Source organism: Mya arenaria, chromosome 5 (genome assembly GCF_026914265.1).
Source record: "Mya arenaria isolate MELC-2E11 chromosome 5, ASM2691426v1".
In the NCBI taxonomy this organism is placed as follows: domain Eukaryota; kingdom Metazoa; phylum Mollusca; class Bivalvia; order Myida; family Myidae; genus Mya; species Mya arenaria.
Window position 1 is genome coordinate 34,109,264 of NC_069126.1, and position 19,366 is coordinate 34,128,629.

Consider the following 19,366-nt stretch of genomic DNA (forward strand, 5'->3'; position numbering starts at 1 on the left):
CTTGATGAAACCCTGAAGTGGCTTTAAGGGGGACAGGGAATCCGCTGCTGGGAATTGGCTCTTTGTGCTCTAAATGGTAGCCAAAAAGTTATACTATAAGCCAGTGGCCAACACAGTTCGGGTAACCGTTTAATATTGTGGTCAGTTTGAAACGTTACGTGTGAAATAATGAAGATTTACATTAACAAGAGGACACATTTCAAAACCATTTAGACGTTTTTTATGAAGTATATTTTTACTCTAGCACCGCTTATTAGCAGCCAACCTACAAGTCCGAGTTTCCGAATGACAAATATGTCAAATTCTCTTACTCAGTTATTTCCCTTGACAATTATATCCGATTTCTTTTGCATCATCGCTTTTAGATTTGACAGCCAACAAATTATACGCAATGTGAATAATAAGATGAAAATAAGCTCCATGGGTACACATAGGTATAAATAAAGGAAGAAACATAAACTTAGGCAAAACTATGCAGGTATCATTTTTAGTTTTAATTTTATTTCCGTCGGCTGTGTTTGGTTAGAATAAGGCAAAGGCCGATCAAGGGTTAAGTACAAAGCTCGTCTTTGTTAATTGTGATTAAGTTGATGAAAGAAACACCACTGGAACACGTGTTACATGTCTATCCGGTCTCCGGACAGGTGAACAGTTGGTTAAATCGAAGTCTCGATGTCAAAGTAGTCTGATAGTCCGCCGATACAAAAGAGAAAACGATTTTAGACTCCTGGCGTCTATCATTTACCATTCCAAATGACATTAATGGTGCCGCTTGTTTTTACAATTTGGTTACGAGGTTGTGCGTACGCAAACTAATTAAACCCCAGTCAAATTACATTTTGCTGAAGTTCCAAAGTTTTAACCCAACAATCCTTGATAAACAGTCCCCTACTATTATACATTATATATGTTGTGTGTCGTTTGTGCATGTTTGTGTTGTTTTTCTGTGTTTCTGGCTTTAACCCTATGTCATTATGTTTAAACTTTCGACTACTGAACTTGTATCTGTACTTTCAAGTCAGTATTAATATACATTAATGTAGAAATGTTTGCTATGCACCTTTTAAGTCTCAAAATGCGTTTGATATAAGAGCAATAATCAACGACATCACGGCATTGTTCCCAGGTTTGAAGTATTAGTTTAGTTTATTTACTTATTTTTGTTTGCAACGATTGTGAAACAAAGTTGGTACGATTAATCACTCAAGTTGTTACGCGATAGTGTGGTGTTGTGCGGGAAACCTGAGTGCCAAGAGAAATACCACTAGTCCAGCTTGGTGACCACAAACCAAACCAACATGCGCCCAGGCTGGGAACCAAACCCGGGAGTGCGTTAACCGAACAACCTTAAAGGCCTAGATTAAGCCTTCTATAAGTGCCCCCCCCCAAGTACCCAACCTCTGTTGATCTTAATCTTAATGCCTAATTGGCTTATCAGATCTCCAATCTGAGTATCCTGTTGCGCAGTTTTCATTGTTTTATTATAAAAATTGACCCTAAATGGCCCTGAGCCAATAAACCAATGCACATGATATTGGCCCCTACTGTGGAACCAGTGTGATAAGTAGGAGATGCACAGCAGGGGATTATCATGCCAAACATTCCTTAAACTAGGCCTTTAATAGCTAAAGAAAGCGGATTCTGACTGGCGCGGTTACACCATGATTGAATTTTGACAAGTTTCCGTGACAGGAAACAAAACAACGCAGTCTGTTTAAATTTCATGGTGTGCGCTCTACCCACCCTCCGGGGCAAAACACGGATATTTTTAGAGTCATCAAACAATTCTGAAAATAATGAAGCGGGAAGAAAAAAACCGTGTACAATAATGTGTCAAATGCAGCATAATACTTGTTCAAAGTCGTTAACGCAAAATGTTATGGTTAGATGACATGAAGTAAAATCTGTATGATAAGGAATGGGCGGAGCTTACGAATGCTAAATAAATAATAATAATAAGAAGAAGAAGGAAACAAAAGGCCCAAGTGGGATAGATTGGGGTTTGCTCTGGAGGATGAACACTTGAGGTAAAATCCTCCTAGGGGTCAACACTTCATGATGAGTGCTAGTAAACTCGAGAATTAATGTATGATTTAACACAACGATATTTTACCTCGGTGAGTAAACACGTATTCACTGATCATCAACGTTATGAGTTAAAACAAGTATTCACTAATCATCAACATTATGAGGCAGTTGTGTGTAATATGCAAACGAGGAGATGACAGACACATGTCATACCATATATGGAGATGCCTCTAAATGATGTTGAAAAGTTGAAGAACAAACTATTGATGTTATTTGAATTCTCGACAGCAATTTACAATATATGCCCCATTTACGATATTAATTTGAAAGATGGTTGCTCTATCTTCAACAGAAAGGGCAGACCTCGGTACGTCGGTGTAGCTCTATATAACTCACAAGTATATATAAACGCGTATGTGTGTGTGTGCGTGTGTGTGTGTGTGCGCGTGTGTTTGCATATGTGTGTGGGGGTGCGTATGTGTGTGTGTATGTGCGTCTGCATGCATGCGAGAATGGGAGGATGGATGGCTTTACATGGTGCATGTATTCCATATAAATTGTTTCTGTAAAATATTTACAAGTCGTGCTAAAAGCTGTACATCACGAGAGGGGTCGCCCAATCAGCTTGTTCTGTTACCAATTTTCTTTGAATTGTTTGCGGTATATGGAATACAATTGCAATAAGACACATATTTGAAGCAAATAAGGCAAATACCCTCACTAAAGATGCTTATAACGTCAAATTAAAATCAAGAATCATCAACATTTTTTTAACATCAAGTACAAAACAACCCTTTATAACCACAATTGTTAATACCACGTGTATTCTAATGTAATTACTGGAGTGTTTATATATTATCATTAATTTTATTTTATGTAATCCGACAGTTAATATATTACATAATGCTTGAAAAAACTAGACAGGTAAGTATGAACTCCGGGGTTTGGAGAATTGATGTAAAGCTAAAGATATATTAAAACGAATGGTAACGGAAATATCATTAAAACCTAAAGACTTGTTTTAAAAAAATTCTGATGTAAACTAGTCTACCCGATGGCTGCTCTCTGTATAGGTAACAAATGAAAGGAGGAGATACGTATAGTCTCAGGAATGTCCAATTTATTATTTCTGTTTCATTCTCTATTTTGTTTTTGTTTTACAGCCGTTTCATATTTCTTCAGAAAGTGTTTTCCTTAATAGCGGGACCGCACTTCGAGTGTAAATATCAATTATATACAGATCAACACGGTTTTAGAACAACGCTCTATTTACAACATGTGATACTTTATATATAACAAGATTCCAAATCAAGTAGTAAAATAACCTACGGAGTTTAATATGAATTATGACACTGTGGATAACTTACTCATGAAAGACACGTATTTTGTGTCTTGGTTTACATATGATCATGAGTAGTCAATTTTAAATTTGTCCTCTATAACTAGTTTTGTGATTGCAATAACACGACCATGGTTATGCAACTACTTGAACACATTGAATCACTTTGTCCCACTTTTATGTGCATTAATCTCTTGTTTGAAAGCAGGATTTGTCATTTTTACGTATTGTTGATCCTCTTTTTCTTCCGTTTGTCTTTCTCTTCTCTTAAGGTATTCAAAGACTACTTCATGACAAAATGTGTACTGCTCCTTCAAAGAAAAAATGCACATTTACTCATTAACATCATCATCATCATCATCATCATCATCATCATCATCATCATCATCATCATCATCATCACGAGCATCATCATCATCATCATCATCATCATCATCATCATCATCATCATCATCATCATCACCACCAGCATCATCATCAACAACATCATCATCATCGCCACCGCCGTTATAAATTACATAAAGTCGAGATTACCATGTTTGTAACAGCCGCCTTCCGCCGTTGTTTAACGAGCCTGACCGAGTCCGCTATTGCAACTTCATTGTCGGTCTTTATTCGGTCGACAGTGCACAAAAGTGCTGCAAACAGACCACTCCGCGAGTACCCATCGCTGAAAGCAACAAATATTCAAATATTCAGAACGTTTTTTTAAGAAACGTCTTATATCTTGCAATGAAAATGAAAAATCAACGAAATACTACATATTACTTTTGCATGTACGTAAGACAAACACGTCCTTGTCAAATGTTTGTTTAGGGCAAGAAACATATAATATCGAGACCAAGATGTTGACCAAGCTCGTGAAGGATATCACCTACTGGCATTGCACAACAACAGGTCCTGCAATACTGCTGATCTTCTGGAGGAAGTTGACCAATGTGTCTTGTTCACAGGGATTCACATCAGGCCACGCGGTGAACTGATGTACCACCGTTTTTTTGCTTTGACGCTGCGCAAAAGAAAGTGTCAACATGTACATTAAATACGGAAAACATTCTGGTCTAATGTTCTTGTTGTGTTTGTTATATCTATTACATACTACCTTTTCTGCAAGCGATATATCTATTATCCGAGTAGTCCAGTGCGTTGCATCATCTACGGATAAAAGACTGATGACAAATGGTCCCAAACAAAGGGGATTCTTGTTGTGGGGCCAATAGCAATGACGCTGAAAAAAAAATGAGTTTCTTTATGAGGTCACAACTTCTTTGTAGACGATTTATTATAGACTCTTTTTGTTGATAAATTCATTTATTGTGGATTTGTATTTCTTATCTCCAACCAGATTTGTAAACATACCTCGTTGTTTTCTTCGTCAAGTAAAACAACATCCCGAATGTTGTGGTCCCACAAAAGCCGTACAAAGTCATTTACAGTATTTTGCAACGGAAACTGCGTCATAATGTACTTTTCATTTTCTCGGTAAGTCTGAAATTTGGAAAAAAATACTTGCAATGACTGTGCAGACATTGGAGTCACATATGCAAAACAAATCCTGTCACAATAGTTCGGTTTTGTAAATATGTATTCTTTGTATAACAGATCGGTTTCTGCATACGATTCGGGATACTCGCAATGTTTTAATGATTTATAAATGAATCGTTTATTGGCTCGTAAGGGGAACTTTATTGTAACTTTCCAATATATCAATATAAAATGTTCAATGTTTTCAAACCGGAATATACACAGCATTTATGAAATCATTTCCAGAAGAAAGCAGTGGTCTGTACATGTCATCTGAAACGTAATACAATAAAATTTATTTATTAATTTCAACGCTCCGGGTTTTTTTAGAAGTAATTTTGATCCCATGAAATGTCTACGACTAAGTACTTCCTAGCTCTAACGGCTGGTATTGCTTACGCTCAGTCTTCTTATAAAATCCCCGTAGAAATATTTTAAGTCAGCCTATAGTGTCTGATTCTTGTATGTCATTTTTAACTCAAGAAAAAATGATCATATAACATATTTAGTGAACATATCAGAATAACTTAATACATCATTTATGACTTTTAAGCACAGACGGCAAATGAATCATAGGTTTGTAAAGATTTTAATTTACGGCTATATTGCTACAAGTGAAATCGTGTATATAAAGCCAGACTTGTCAATAGTACAGTCCCTAGAGGTTTTTTTGTGCCTTTTTTCCAGAGCGCAGCTTGGCATATTTGTGTTGGGGGATGTCTGAAGTTCATTTTAAGCGAGAGTGGACAGCTGGAATCCCCCAGGTTACCATGGTAACCACGACAACAGCCAAGATGGCCGCCGTTTTCTTAGCCCATGGCTAGTCTTTCAGTATGTTTAATAGATATGATAAATACTGTAAGATTAGCCATGGGCTAAGCCATCTTGGCTGTTGTCGTGGTTACCATGGTAACCTGGGGGATGCCAGCTGTCCACCCTCGCTTAAAATGAACTTCAGACATCCCCCTACGCAAATATACCAAGAATCGCTCTGGCCAAAAAGCACACAAATACCTCTAGGGACTAGACTACAATGATAAAGACTATTATTTCAACTTCATATTACTCAATATATATTTATTATCTGAACATACCTGGTATGACATTTATATCAATTGATTTGTACATGTTTTCCGGTAATAGACCGTCCGGCATTCTGTTAAAATCATAGTCGCTTTCCACTGTTTTGACACTCGCGATCGATTCTGTTATTGCCTATAAGTGCAAATAAATGTATGATATTTGTGCGTAAATTAAGGAAATGATACTAACCTGCATATATACAATTTCTAGTAGTACAAGAAAATTAAAAATAATATATTGTTATGTAGCGTTTAAACTAGTGCTTAAATCCTAAATAAATTTTATTATGCAACTTCTGATGTACATGTTATTTTTTGTTATGAAGCCTATTATCTTATTAAAACCTATGTTTTTATATTATAACATGTGATATTATGATCGTGAATCTTTTCAGGTCTTTTGTTTGTTTGTTATTGGATAATCTGGTTTTTTTTTCGGAAAATAGCTATCAGCTAATGTTTTTTGTGTTTACCATAACCGCCTTTAAATAAAGATTATCTTATCTTATCTTAGCTCCTAAAACATGATCTAGTATATTCACATATCTAATAATACCAAAAAACAAAATGAGCATACTTTAAACTCCTTGTTTAGTGTATTGTTTTCGGTCACAGTTGACTGTAACCTCATACCCTTTTCAGGAGTGATAATCTGTCCAATGGGGTCTAGCAGCTCCGTAATAACTTCATGCAGATACAGATATTGCTCCTGGAAAATGAATTAAGACATTGACTTAGTTCAAGTTCTAGAAAATATGGAAACCTTCTACATTAAGATCGAATTGAACGATGTTTCTAACCTTTGTCTGTACCATGCTTATCCGTTGCTCCCTTAAAACATTCACTGTGTCTGGAATATTCAGTTTCCCATCAACCTTTCCTTGGTCATAGAGGACGTCTAAGGCAATGAAGGACCCAGTCCTTCCTACACCGGCGCTGAAGTTATACCAATGGCTTTGAGAGGTTGTATTGTATCATGATTGAAAGGGATGTTAATAACAATAAGGTCTGAGATTGTATACCTGATACAACTTGAATAAGAAAAACAGGAGTTTGATATTTTAGTCTATTGAATTATGAAGGTAAGCCTTCATCCAAAAACCTTAATTGATTTGTACAGTACAAGTAAGAATAATTAATTAGACAACAGGATAAGCAATCGCAGAACTGTTGGATTGTTATTTTGTTTGGTACTGTTCGACAAGAAATGCATGTATCAATCAGTAATAGATAGAAGAGATCGATAGCAACCTGCAATGCACCATCCATGGCGTGTATTCCACAAACTTGCTTTGTCTAACTTTTCTCCAGAATTGCATTAAAGATAAAGCCGTCCCTTGCACATATTTGTCGGGCCATGCTGTGTAATGAAACTGAATCAATTGCCGTTCGAATCGAGTTCCTTCCTACATAAGATTTTGTTTAATATGTCAAAAGAAACCTATACTTCAGTGACAAATACTAAAGACTCAATCTAAGATAAAATAATATATAGGTAGTACTGTAGTAAGATGGCTGCATATTGGGTCTCCTCGGTATATACAAGAAATACATTGCAAACGGATGTTAATACTGGCTCATGTAAAGAAACTTCTCCTTACCATGTTGTATGTGAAATGTCTAACAACAAAGTCAGCGTACTCTTCAACTTGGTCAAGGTTGACACTACACTTTCCGTATAAAGCACGATCATCCGGCCAATATTTGAAACATTTTTTCTGTAATAAAAAATTGATATTGAATGCATACTCATATTGAATCTTCAATTATTCAGTTTTTAAACTGATTTGTTTAGTATTCCGTTCTACCATTATTATCACGACATTGTATACATACTGGTTGAATGTTAAAAATATAGTTTTAATTGCACACGTCTTTTCTATATGATCTTTCTGGCTATTTTATGGATACTACTATGGCATGCTCAGTTTTAAATAAATAATATTAACGTTAACAACACTATTACTTCCAATTATTTTCAACATACCTTTCCGACTTCCATAATATTTGTAACCATGACAATAATTTTGATATCTTCGGAATGAATCATTCTCCAAGTATCGCTTATTGTATTTTCGAGAGGTCCTGAATAATTAAACAGTTTAATTTTAAGAGTGTAAACACAATAGTAGATGTACCTTTGTTACATTGATATTAAGTATAAAAAAAACTCAATACATATTTCATAAACAAATATGGCTATTTACCTTGGGCAGCTATATATTTCCTTGGTTTACAGTATCCCTATGAAAAATGCAATCAGTCAATTAAAATTTAATGATGTCATTGAAAATTAACAACATTAGCTTGTACCCTCATTTCATGTTTTAAATTAATCATCTAACTGTAGGATTGTCATGAAGATACACGATAAATGGACAAGAAACGTGTCATAAAATTAATAATATCATAATTTTATTCATGATTCACGCTTGTTTCTCGAATGCAGACGAATATCGTGTCTCTACATATGGAACAAAATTCAATGCCTCAACAGTTGACGTTTTTTATTTTGTCATAGAATTATTGGATTGCTAATTTCGTTTGGTCTGAAAAGCGAACATCAAAAATTGCACTTAATATGCTACATCGATTTTGAGCAAATATTGAGAGAGAAAAAGACACTTACATCAATGTAACTTGCGTTAATGAAATCAGAGTCTGGATCCCCTCTTAAGAAAGGAAGGACCACTCGACTTGCATCGTCTGAAATGACTGATAAATTAACTATCGCAAACATATAATATTACAACGCGTATTTGAAAACATATCAATAAGCAGTCAAAGAAACTGAAGAGAAAACATATGTAAGCGGACTTAAAATACGTTAAAATTTGGCATCAAAAGGTTAACAACTTGCTACATACATGGGTAAAAACTCCTATATCTATTTTTTGCAACATTATTTGGCTTCAGTGCTGCTTTTGTGTCGTATTTAAGGCCCACTTGCAAAGTCTGAAAAACAAGAGTATATGAACCTCGCCCACATTCGATATAAATTTACCTTGTATCATAATTATGGAAAATAACTTAAGTTTTTACCTTATTTAGATACATGAGTTCATTAAGCTTCCTGCATATAATCCAATATTATCAATTATCAATTATATCAAATTTGGAATAACTTGTTGATTTTTACATCAACATTTTTATCTTTACTTTATGCTATATTTATATGAATTCATTTTTTACTTATCTAAAGGAGGGAAAACGATATTGTAAATCCAAAACACTGCTGATATACACTGTGATATTTATTATATGCTTTTCGATGTTTAACAGAAAATTATCGTTGAAATAGTTTGATATTTCACTGTTTCAAACAGTGAAAATATCAATAAGATATTTTTCATTTTTTTTAAATTTAAGCCCGTTCTCACGTCCAAATAAAACTTCGGGGCTAGGCTACAATTTCAATTTCATTTTTTTCGAATGACGTCACGTTTGCATAAAATTGGGCGCACTCTTCTGAAGAATTACAATTTAACGTAAGTATTTTGTGCTCACTGGGTAGTATATTTTAATATAGCATTGAAACAAACAATTACCCTCTTTGTCTTTACTTTTTAGAAACATAATTGAGATCAACATTTATTTAATGCAGATTTGTGTTTTACTTCGTGAACCTATGTGTACATTTACGGAATGTTACATTTATAATTAATGACCTTAGGTCTTAAAAAAAATCTCCATTTACAACTTTATGAAATTTGCAACAGTGTGATTTAATTAATAAAAAATAAAGGTTGTACTTTGATTGAGAAAGTTAGCATAGGCATGAATAAAGGTAGCTATGGACTATACACCAGATTGGCACCAACAAAGTTGTTTTTTTCTGTTACGAATCTCAGGACAATAATTTAATAAAATGTTTTACTCTTTGATATCATAATGGTTATAAAAGAACCGGTGTCGCCAAAACTACAGTTCAGTGTTGTATCCACGATGCTACGAAGGTTTACTCTAATCATTTGGAATATTTAAACTATATACCTAACTTTGTAGTATCACATGATAACATCGACAAGCCAATCACGCATAAGAATGTATAGTACTAGATATACATACCTAGTTATCTTTTTCTAATGTAAAAAATACGAAAACACTGCGATAAATAAATAAATTGTAAACTATGTGGTACTTAAGTTATTTAGTTTCCGTTTACTGTACACATCGATACCAAGTTTATGTCAGTTTTCGACAATTTTATTTTATTTTTCGCTATTTCATCAGACGGTGTATAGCGCCTTTAATAATAAGAATGCATAAATATTATCTTAACTGCTTCAAAATGAGCATTGAACAATAAGCAAAGTCATATAGAAAGTGGCCAATGTCCTTTATTCATTGATATAGACGTACATGTTCGAATAAATTTAAGATACTACAATTAAACGAAAAACACTTGTTGTGGTACTTATTGACTAATAATACATTTCAGGTATGATTAGTATCCACTTCCTGGTTAACAGGCGAACTTACGTAAAATTCTTTAAACAACGGTACAGGATCACGTTTTAGCTGTCGTACTGTATCCCGTAGTGTTTTGATTGTTAAAGGCTTCCAAAAAGCATCATTCGTCTGTATGTTTCCATATAAGTTCTGGTCTTCTTCATACGTTGGAGTTTCATCAGTTATTGGTAAAACGTTGTCGAAACCTGTCTCCATATTTCCACCTTCATTACTGTTATCTGTTATGCTGTGTAATTTAATATGAATAAGTAGAAAACGATTTTATAAATCAAATGCTAATATAATATAAGAACGCAAACTATTTTATATTGGGAGTATTGTTAAATATCAAATGGACAAAACTTACTGTTGTATTGTGTTGTTGTCATGTTGTGGTGTGCCTAAAATAAGGAATAATTACATTCAAACAACGAGATTTTAAGGGGAAGCAGCAATTTTGTCACGGTATAGCAGGTAATTTATATTCTTAAGTACTATTCGAGAGAAATTTAAGTTTAGTGCTTGTCAAAAAAGACGGAAACTACTTATATCATCATACAAAAAGTCGTGAATACTCTAAAGAACGAGGATACCATGGATCCATCTTATGAACAAGCTTACGACAAAAAAATCATACGATCTAGAAATTTCGATGAATACAAGGTGAATACCAGATATCGAATTAATGTTTAAATTGCATATTCAAATCAGCTGAGAGTAACCAAACGATCCAACCTACTTATTCTTAAATGTTTCTTGTAACTACCAAAAATTCAAGTTTCTTTGATAACATTAACCCTACACTTGTTAGTGCAGTAACGGCTCACTTCTCGTTGTCATACTTGTTGATGATTTATCTACTTGGCTGCACTTATCATATGCTTAACGTTTCACATAATTAAATCAATATCGGTAATCTGTGTTATTTGCCAAACGCACTTATGTGGCAAAAATACAATAACTAAAAATGATAATAAATTAAAACCATATGCCTATGATAATGTATCTGGTTCGACAAGAAACACTTAACATGGCATGGTCAAATAGAAATCTAATGTAACTACCTTTAACACTTGTTATCCTCCTAAAGACAAACACAAGAACTGCAATGAGAACTACTCCAGTTATAGCACCAACAGAACCACCTACGAAGTTCATCGTGAGTGTGGCAATTGTAGTTGATTTGGCTGTAAGATACAGGATAAAATACATTATTACTTGTTGTTGAAGTAACGACATCAGTTGTCGATGTGAGTTTGAGAACATATTTCGCTTGTGTCGACGTTTCCGGAAAGACCTATGCAATATTAATAATATAACTTACTGTCTACAACAATGCGAAACGTTTCGTTCTTGCTGCCAATTTCGTTTTCAACCCTTACAGAGTAATTGCCGGCGTCCCAGGGTTTTATGTTTGTTATAATGAGGGTAGATGACATGTTATCTGAAGTGTTGATAAAAACTCTGTCCGATGAGTTTGTGTCTATTGGAATGTGCATACTGTTCGAAAGATTTGCCCATGTAAAGTTGATTGGTGGAGGGTTCGAAAACACACGGAAAAAAAGGACTGCTCTTGTACCAAGTCTACTTTCGATTCTAGTAATTTGATTGAAGTCAGATGGATATATAGGTGAACCTGAAATATATGACGAAGGATCAAGCATTGTGTCCACAAATCACTCAATTATATTAAATACTCCTCAAATTAATTTAGGGGCCATATTGTTTTATGTCTGTATCTTATATAGTGCCAAATGCAGTCAGAGAGCAAAATGTCCAGGTACCTATCAAAGGGTAGTCATTTTAAAATGTCTATTAATACAGATCTCCATTCAAAATGGATTTATAAATACTCCTCAAATTGATTTAGGGGCCAGATTGTTCTATGTTTCTATTTGATATAGTGTCAAAAACAATCAGAGAGCGAAATGTGCAGGAACATATCGAAGGTAAAAGTCATTTTAAAATGTCTATTAAAACAGATATTCATTCAAAATGGATTTATTTGGCATAGGTGATAGTCTAAAAGTATAACTGTTTTCTTCGTATAGATTTAGCGGTCGGTGGAATGGAGGTCATTGTTGGCATGCATCATGCTGATGGAAACAAAACAACGCATTCTACTCCATTACATTGAAATACATATAGAAGACTAAACATGTTTAGACATGAGAAAAGTACAACGTGTGCATAGGAATTGGATTTAAAGGAGAATAACCACGTGGCTATTATATGGCAAAGGTTGCCAGGCAAAGTTGTTCTGAGTTTGTAAACAGCATTTATGGACATTTTCATTCGTTGCATATAATGTAATATTATACATTATTGATAGTTATTACTGTTTATGGAATTTTAGTCCGCTTGAGTGTATTATTCAAACTTCAGCGCGCACAGGGCTGGAAAACAATTCCAACGACGTCATTTTCGAAAGGACTTAAAGTTCAGATATAATTTAGCGTATTTTTCTCAAAAACTACAATATCCCTTATTATTTAAAATATTGTTTGTTTAAGTATAAGATCGCAATATATTTTACCGCATGAACATCATAAGTCAATATTGTGGCTACGCCTCTCATCGTCACACATTTCCATTGTACTGGAAAATACAAACCCATTGTGTTTGCCATGATGAGGTCTATTTTGTTTATGGGCGATTACAAAATTTATGCCGTCTTCAAGTAATGGGAGATGGCTGGTTTGACAACACATTTATCTTTATTCGCGATGTGTATGTCTTAGGTAATGACGACGTTGGTGGTTCTCCTTAAGTATTATAGATGACATGAACAAAGCTGGTTTATTAGACTACTGTGATGTAGGTAACGAGAAATGACTGGGCTGATCAGTCGAAAATGCCTTCTTCGTCCATTTACAAGATGCAATCTTTAATGTTGTGTTGTTGGCAGAAAAAGCACAGCCAAACAGCGAGTCTATCTTTAGCATTATTCGAAAGGTCCAGGGGTATCAAGTGTGGTGTGTCTTGCAGACTTGTGGACTGCAATATGCTGAGGCACGAGTAAGGAATCACTCAAATGCTTTTTAGCGAAAAACCGTGCACTTTTTTACACATACATGCTGTTTCATTGCTCATGCTGGAAATTTGGCACTCTTTGCCTTAATCAGCACGTATATTAAGCTTTCGGTATGGTACAAATGGGCGAAGGCCTGAGGAGTCATACTCAAATATAAACATATATTTTAAGGTTTTGGGTGACTGTGCTCCGATTTACAACATTTCTATAACCCACCCACATGGCTTATATCAATCGATATTGGTTGATCTCTTGATATTTAACTGGCCGATGAGTCCAATATTATAATTTGAGTCCAACCATTTACCATGATATTAAGAACAATGAATGTCCAAAATTAACATAATTTATTAGCTAATGTATATATATGTAGGTTCAATATTTTTAAGAGAAATGAATTGCATTGCACAATCACACATGATTGTAAGGACAATATTTTTTTGCCCAGAAACCTACATAAAATTATAATTATTTTTAAATAAAGGTCATAGTGCGGAACGGTAATGCACACACTATTCTGTTTTACAAATAAGTACAAAAAAAATTACTACATTCGACCAGAAGCGATGAATTTGCGTCGTTGTAATCGCATTTATCCACGCTTTCGCGCGATAAAATCTATCAATATTTGTGTTGAAACATGCTGTGCGAAGTTTTTATTATGTTGGCAAATACATAATTAGCTCATTAATATCAAAACCGATTCGTATAAATATTTATGTGAAAAGCTACAGAAACAAGCTCAGTAGCAAAAAGTTTAAACATAAACCCGGTTTAATGGCACTGGGTAAACGCCAAAAACATAAAACATAAAATCACAAACAAGAAACATGGAAGAACAGCACAAAACTCCACAAAAAGCACAGTGCATACATACTATATATAAAAAACTAGGTATGTTTATTACGAATTGTTAGGTACCGCCTTGGAACGGTCGGTAAAATGTAAATTTACTGGGGTTTTTAACCAGTTTATGTGCACAAACCTCCCTCTTATCCCAACAATCCCAAACAAAGATAAAACGCAATATATATAAATTGTGCACATACTTACATCGGACATCTACTGTGACGTTTCGTTTCTCGGGTTGCAAATGGTTGTGCTTGTTTGCAGATACACACGTAAACTGACCTCTGTCATCTAAGCATGAACTGCTCTTGCTGTAATGTAACTCATTATTTTCCTCGATATATTCTAGGCGGGCTCCAGACGGTGATAAAATGGTTATACTTGCAGGGGGGTCACTATCCACATCACAGGCAAAAGTTAGGTTATCGCCGTGGTTGACTGTAGTGTTAAGAGCTGTGAACGTTTTAATTGATGCCTTATCTGAAAAACACAGACGCAAATTAAATACTTGTAAGCATATAAATGAATAAAACTAAAAGTAAATAATAATTGATTAATTCTTGGTTGTGAAAAAGCAGCTTTGGTTATACAACATTTTCCTTTATAAAAAGGAGTTCCTTTATTGGTGTTAAATGACATTAATGTCGTAGATTACTGAGATACGGTATATAAATGGGGCTTCCCCAATCACGTTGAAAATTGTTGGAGGTAGAGCTTGCCACTTTTGTAGGTTTAAAGATCACTGTCATTAAGAAATCGATTGTTCTTACGCTTCGGTTATTGTTTTCACTTAATTTGGAAGGTAATTATCATGATTATGCATATCATCATCTATTATATGACCTCTAAATAGACAGTCTTTAAATGGTCAAGACATCAACCAACGAATCATGAATATTACATCAAATTAACTCGGGCTTTCTTATGATCCTGAACTAAATATAGAAGGTCATAAATAATTAATCAAGTCAATGTTATTTTTTCCGGTACGGTTTTAGTTTTCTGTTCATAGTCTTATTGGTTTTACAATTGAAGAGCGTCTAGAAAATATGCGCCTCGGTCAATTTGATTTCTTGCCATGTAATATCATATCATATCATTTAATGATACATTGTTAAATGTAATTACTCCATGATAAGTGTCAAAATCAAAGGTTGATGCGGTCCCTATCCCTGTCTTAGTTTTGCCTTATATCAATGTAGATCCATACTTTTGTTTTTACGGTTTTTTGTCTTTATTTTCAATGTTTTCTTTCCATCTAAAAATAATTTTACGAAATGAATCTATTGAAAATTTTCCACCCAGCTATTTCATGTTTTTGATACTGGCACACAGAAGAGGGAAATAGTAACAAAAGCAATGATTTTACATACAAAGGAGCATATCGTGCTGGGCTATATAGAAAAAAAAACATCCTCGAAAGGTGTTTATGGTCAACGTTTCCCTGCATGAGATAACGAAAATGCTGAGCCTCAAGTGAGATCATCTTATGGAAAAAATCGGGGCAGCTGATGATTACATTTTATCAGTGATTTAAAGCAATTGATCCAATATATTTAACAAATAACAATTATATATTTTTTTCAGTGAAGAACAATTTGATATTTTTTCAGTTAATAACAATTAAATATTTTCAGTTTTAAAATTTTAGCCCGATCTCACTTCAAAGTTAAACGTCAGTGCGCACAGGGCTAAGACCCAGTTACATAAGCAAACACTCTGGCGCGTTCTCTTGACAAAGTGCAAATACTCGTTTTATATCGTTTTATGAATATACAAAGCAGAAAAAAATGTTTGGCTCCATGTTAGATAGCTACAATTTCACTTCATGAACAGCAAACGTTATTAAATATAATAAAGGTTCTGATCCTTAATCGATGAAATATATTACGACTTTACACTGAAACAAACAGTATCCTCAGTCTATAGTCCTTTTACAATGAAATGTTAAATTTACAAGCGTTATTGAGGAACATTGAACATCATTTCAACCTTAACAGATAAACATATTTCTGTTGACTTAAAAGGTTACTAAATGACAAAAATGAAAACAATGAGCTTCGATAAAAAAGTATATGATTTTATAGTTGGCATTGGTAAGTATCCTAAATAAATAATTAAAACTAAAAAACATACATTGAACATCCACATGAACCATTTCCATATCACGTCCACGTACTTCTGGACATCCAGTCGGGTGCATAATATTTTCAGCAAAACAAGTAAATACGCCTTCTTCTGTTCGAGATATATTTTGTATGATGAGGTATTGATCAGATGTTTTTCTGTAAGGCTGTTCTGAACTTGTCCAAGAAAATGATGTGACATTTGGGTTTCCCGGTTTTGATTCACTGGATAATCTGAGGTTACTCCCTTCAAGGACCACAACTGGTGTTGTACGTCTCGTTATCTTTGGTGGATCTAAAACATAAAGTTATTTAAACAAAATTTCTACAGAACGATTCGTCAACACGTGTATAAACAAAATTATAAAGGTTTATAAAGATATTTGAAGAAAAAACAGAAAAAAGGAAGATTTTTCTACATTGTGTATTTCACAATGTATAAGTTATGACATGGTCAGTGATCCTAAATAGCCCAAAATAAATTAACTACATCAATGCCACCTCCCCCTTCATTTCTGGTTCTTGGACTGTCAAGCTAAGACTTTGAACGCCTGGCTATGTTTCGAGGTATTGCCTAATCTAATGGACACCGGTTTTTTCTACGACCTGTTTTTATATGAAACTGTTATTGACAATGATATTATCAGGATTGGACGCTAGTTTACCCATAATATATATATATTATATACTCTCATACATCTTATATAAAAAAATTACTATTACGGATATTAAACTATAAGCGTTGAACAAAGTTATAATTCGAACATAACGCAATATTAACAAACAAAGAGTGGTCGAAAGTTCACTGACAATCAAGCAGTGAATATTTCCATTTCCTGCCTGTTCTTAAATATCACACTAATCAATAATAAAAACTTTCAGACAAATAACTTGTTCAATCTAAACAATTATCAAATATATGATATCTTTGAAATGTTGTAGTAAATTATGCTAATTTTCCAGCTCATTTATTCTGAATTGACCATTGCACAGTCGTAAAATATCTAAATAGCCTTAACATAGCTCTATAAATCATAAATACCGGAATAACAAAAGGCACACAAAGTCGTCCTATGACAAAATCATATAAGAATGGGATCTATAAAATATTGTAAGGTCTAACAATTGTGCCTCATTTTGGCTTTGCAACTTGTTGTTTTCTTGGTTATTTTTAGTGCATTTTTTAAAAAGATCCAGAGTATAGTTCTGGGAGCCGATTTCGTACATAGGATATATTTTTAACGGTTGTACTTCGTTGTACAAAGCCTCACATATGCATGACATCGCTCCAAAGGTTCTTGCTGAAATGGTACCAGACTCTTGCCTTTTCTTATTGAATTATAACGTCTCTCTTTTCTCTTTATTGTGAAAATATCAATAGCAAAGTGTCGCTATGCCAAATATAAAAGCCATGCAAGAAGGCAACTTAAAGAACACTTAATTCTAAAGAAACCCAAACATTAGTATTAAACATGAATTATATTCTTACACAAAACATCAAGGTGAAAACTGGAAGTAATGGACGATGAAATAATCTTTCCATACGAAGCGTCCATGGTATTATTGGCAGTGCAGAAATACTCAGAGACGTGATGTTCCGACACATCATTTATGAAAAGTTTACTTGACTGTGAACTGTTTGACCAGAAGTAAGTCGGTGGGGGATTTCCGCTTGAAGAACAGACAATATCCACTTGATCACCGCGAAGAACTTTAATGAAGCTTCCATTTTCAGCACTCTTGTTTCTACATGTGTTTATTTGGAAGAAAGGAGGCGTAGGTGGGTCTAAAATGAAAACATTTGATAAAGGTGGGTTTTCTATTGATACATTCAGAGAATGCAAAACTATATATGTAAATCGATATAAATGATACAAACACAAACATCCACTTTGATTTTAGCACTAGCTATTATTTCCTGTTTAATCGTTTCGTATCAAATGGCGAAAAGGGTTTTTGATGCACGGCAGACTTCATCGTTTGTAAACACTTTATAATAAAACTGTCCAACTTCGTTGTCCGCATGCTACGCAAATGAGAGGTGACATTGTCCGGCTTCATAACGTTTATATGTTGTGTATTGACAACCTTACTGTAAAGACCGCTGAATAATATAAAGGTCACGGCCTCCGCTTATCAAAATCCCAGTCGTCGGCAGAACTAAATGGCATACAGTTTATTCATTATCTAAAATTTACACTCGTCTTTTGGGTGCAAAACATTTGCGTAGGTTCATTAAGTACATTATTTTCAGGTACAAGCACACCCTCAAAATATTCTTTACAACCCTCGAATATACATTATAAGTTACATGAATCTAAAGACTTTGATTTGAAAGGCAAAATTGAGTCGATCGTCGATTTCTGCCTCCTTTATATTGTTATCAATTGAAACTTGAACGCTTCGAAGTTATCAGTTTCGTACTCAGATATATTGTGGACGTTTCGTTTTAATAATACCAATACTTTTAGACATTTTGTATAAGTTTGGAAATTTCATTAGGTTGTTCTTAGCCATTAGGTAAGCAACAGGAACATTTGGTATACGTTCACCAGTGTATCTAATGAACCATTTTTAAGCTTCAAAGATAATATCCCACCATGGAAGCATTTCTATCAGCCTCCCCAGGTGGTAACATGACAAGGTACATTGCCCCCCTGTCAACCGTCTCCTACAATATTTTCAGTACTTTGATTCTTAATGCCCTGACAAACGTCTTGCTTTACTGGTTGGAGAGCGGTAGCCGGTGGAAAGCAGTAGCCGGCAATCGGTTTTTATTCGTGTTTTTAAATTAATGCACGAATCAATAAAAATAACATCATTTTGTTTGTAACAACAAATAATCAATCATTTATAGTGATATAAAACACATATTGGAAGGGAGATATTGCAAAAGCACGAACAACAGCTTGATTGACGCTGTTAGTTGCCA

At 34.3% G+C, this 19,366-nt stretch overlaps 1 protein-coding gene across 1 annotated transcript; it reads right to left on the reverse strand.

The window, feature by feature from the left end:
• Nucleotides 1-3,366: 3,366 nt before the first annotated feature.
• On the reverse strand, nucleotides 3,367-18,155 carry LOC128236031 (receptor-type tyrosine-protein phosphatase alpha-like). Its single transcript, XM_052950831.1, has 22 exons — nucleotides 17,924-18,155; nucleotides 16,445-16,729; nucleotides 14,513-14,788; nucleotides 11,750-12,061; nucleotides 11,490-11,612; nucleotides 10,793-10,826; nucleotides 10,456-10,672; nucleotides 8,841-8,928; nucleotides 8,603-8,679; nucleotides 8,181-8,217; nucleotides 7,961-8,058; nucleotides 7,575-7,691; nucleotides 7,225-7,379; nucleotides 6,774-6,909; nucleotides 6,551-6,682; nucleotides 5,986-6,106; nucleotides 5,103-5,164; nucleotides 4,727-4,855; nucleotides 4,470-4,595; nucleotides 4,246-4,376; nucleotides 3,902-4,037; nucleotides 3,367-3,678 (listed from the first exon to the last, which is right to left on the reverse strand). The coding sequence occupies exons 1-22, from the start codon at nucleotides 17,988-17,990 to the stop codon at nucleotides 3,529-3,531; spliced, it is 3,009 nt and encodes a 1,002-aa protein (XP_052806791.1). The 5' UTR covers nucleotides 17,991-18,155; the 3' UTR covers nucleotides 3,367-3,528.
• Between the last annotated feature and the right edge of the window lie 1,211 nt (nucleotides 18,156-19,366).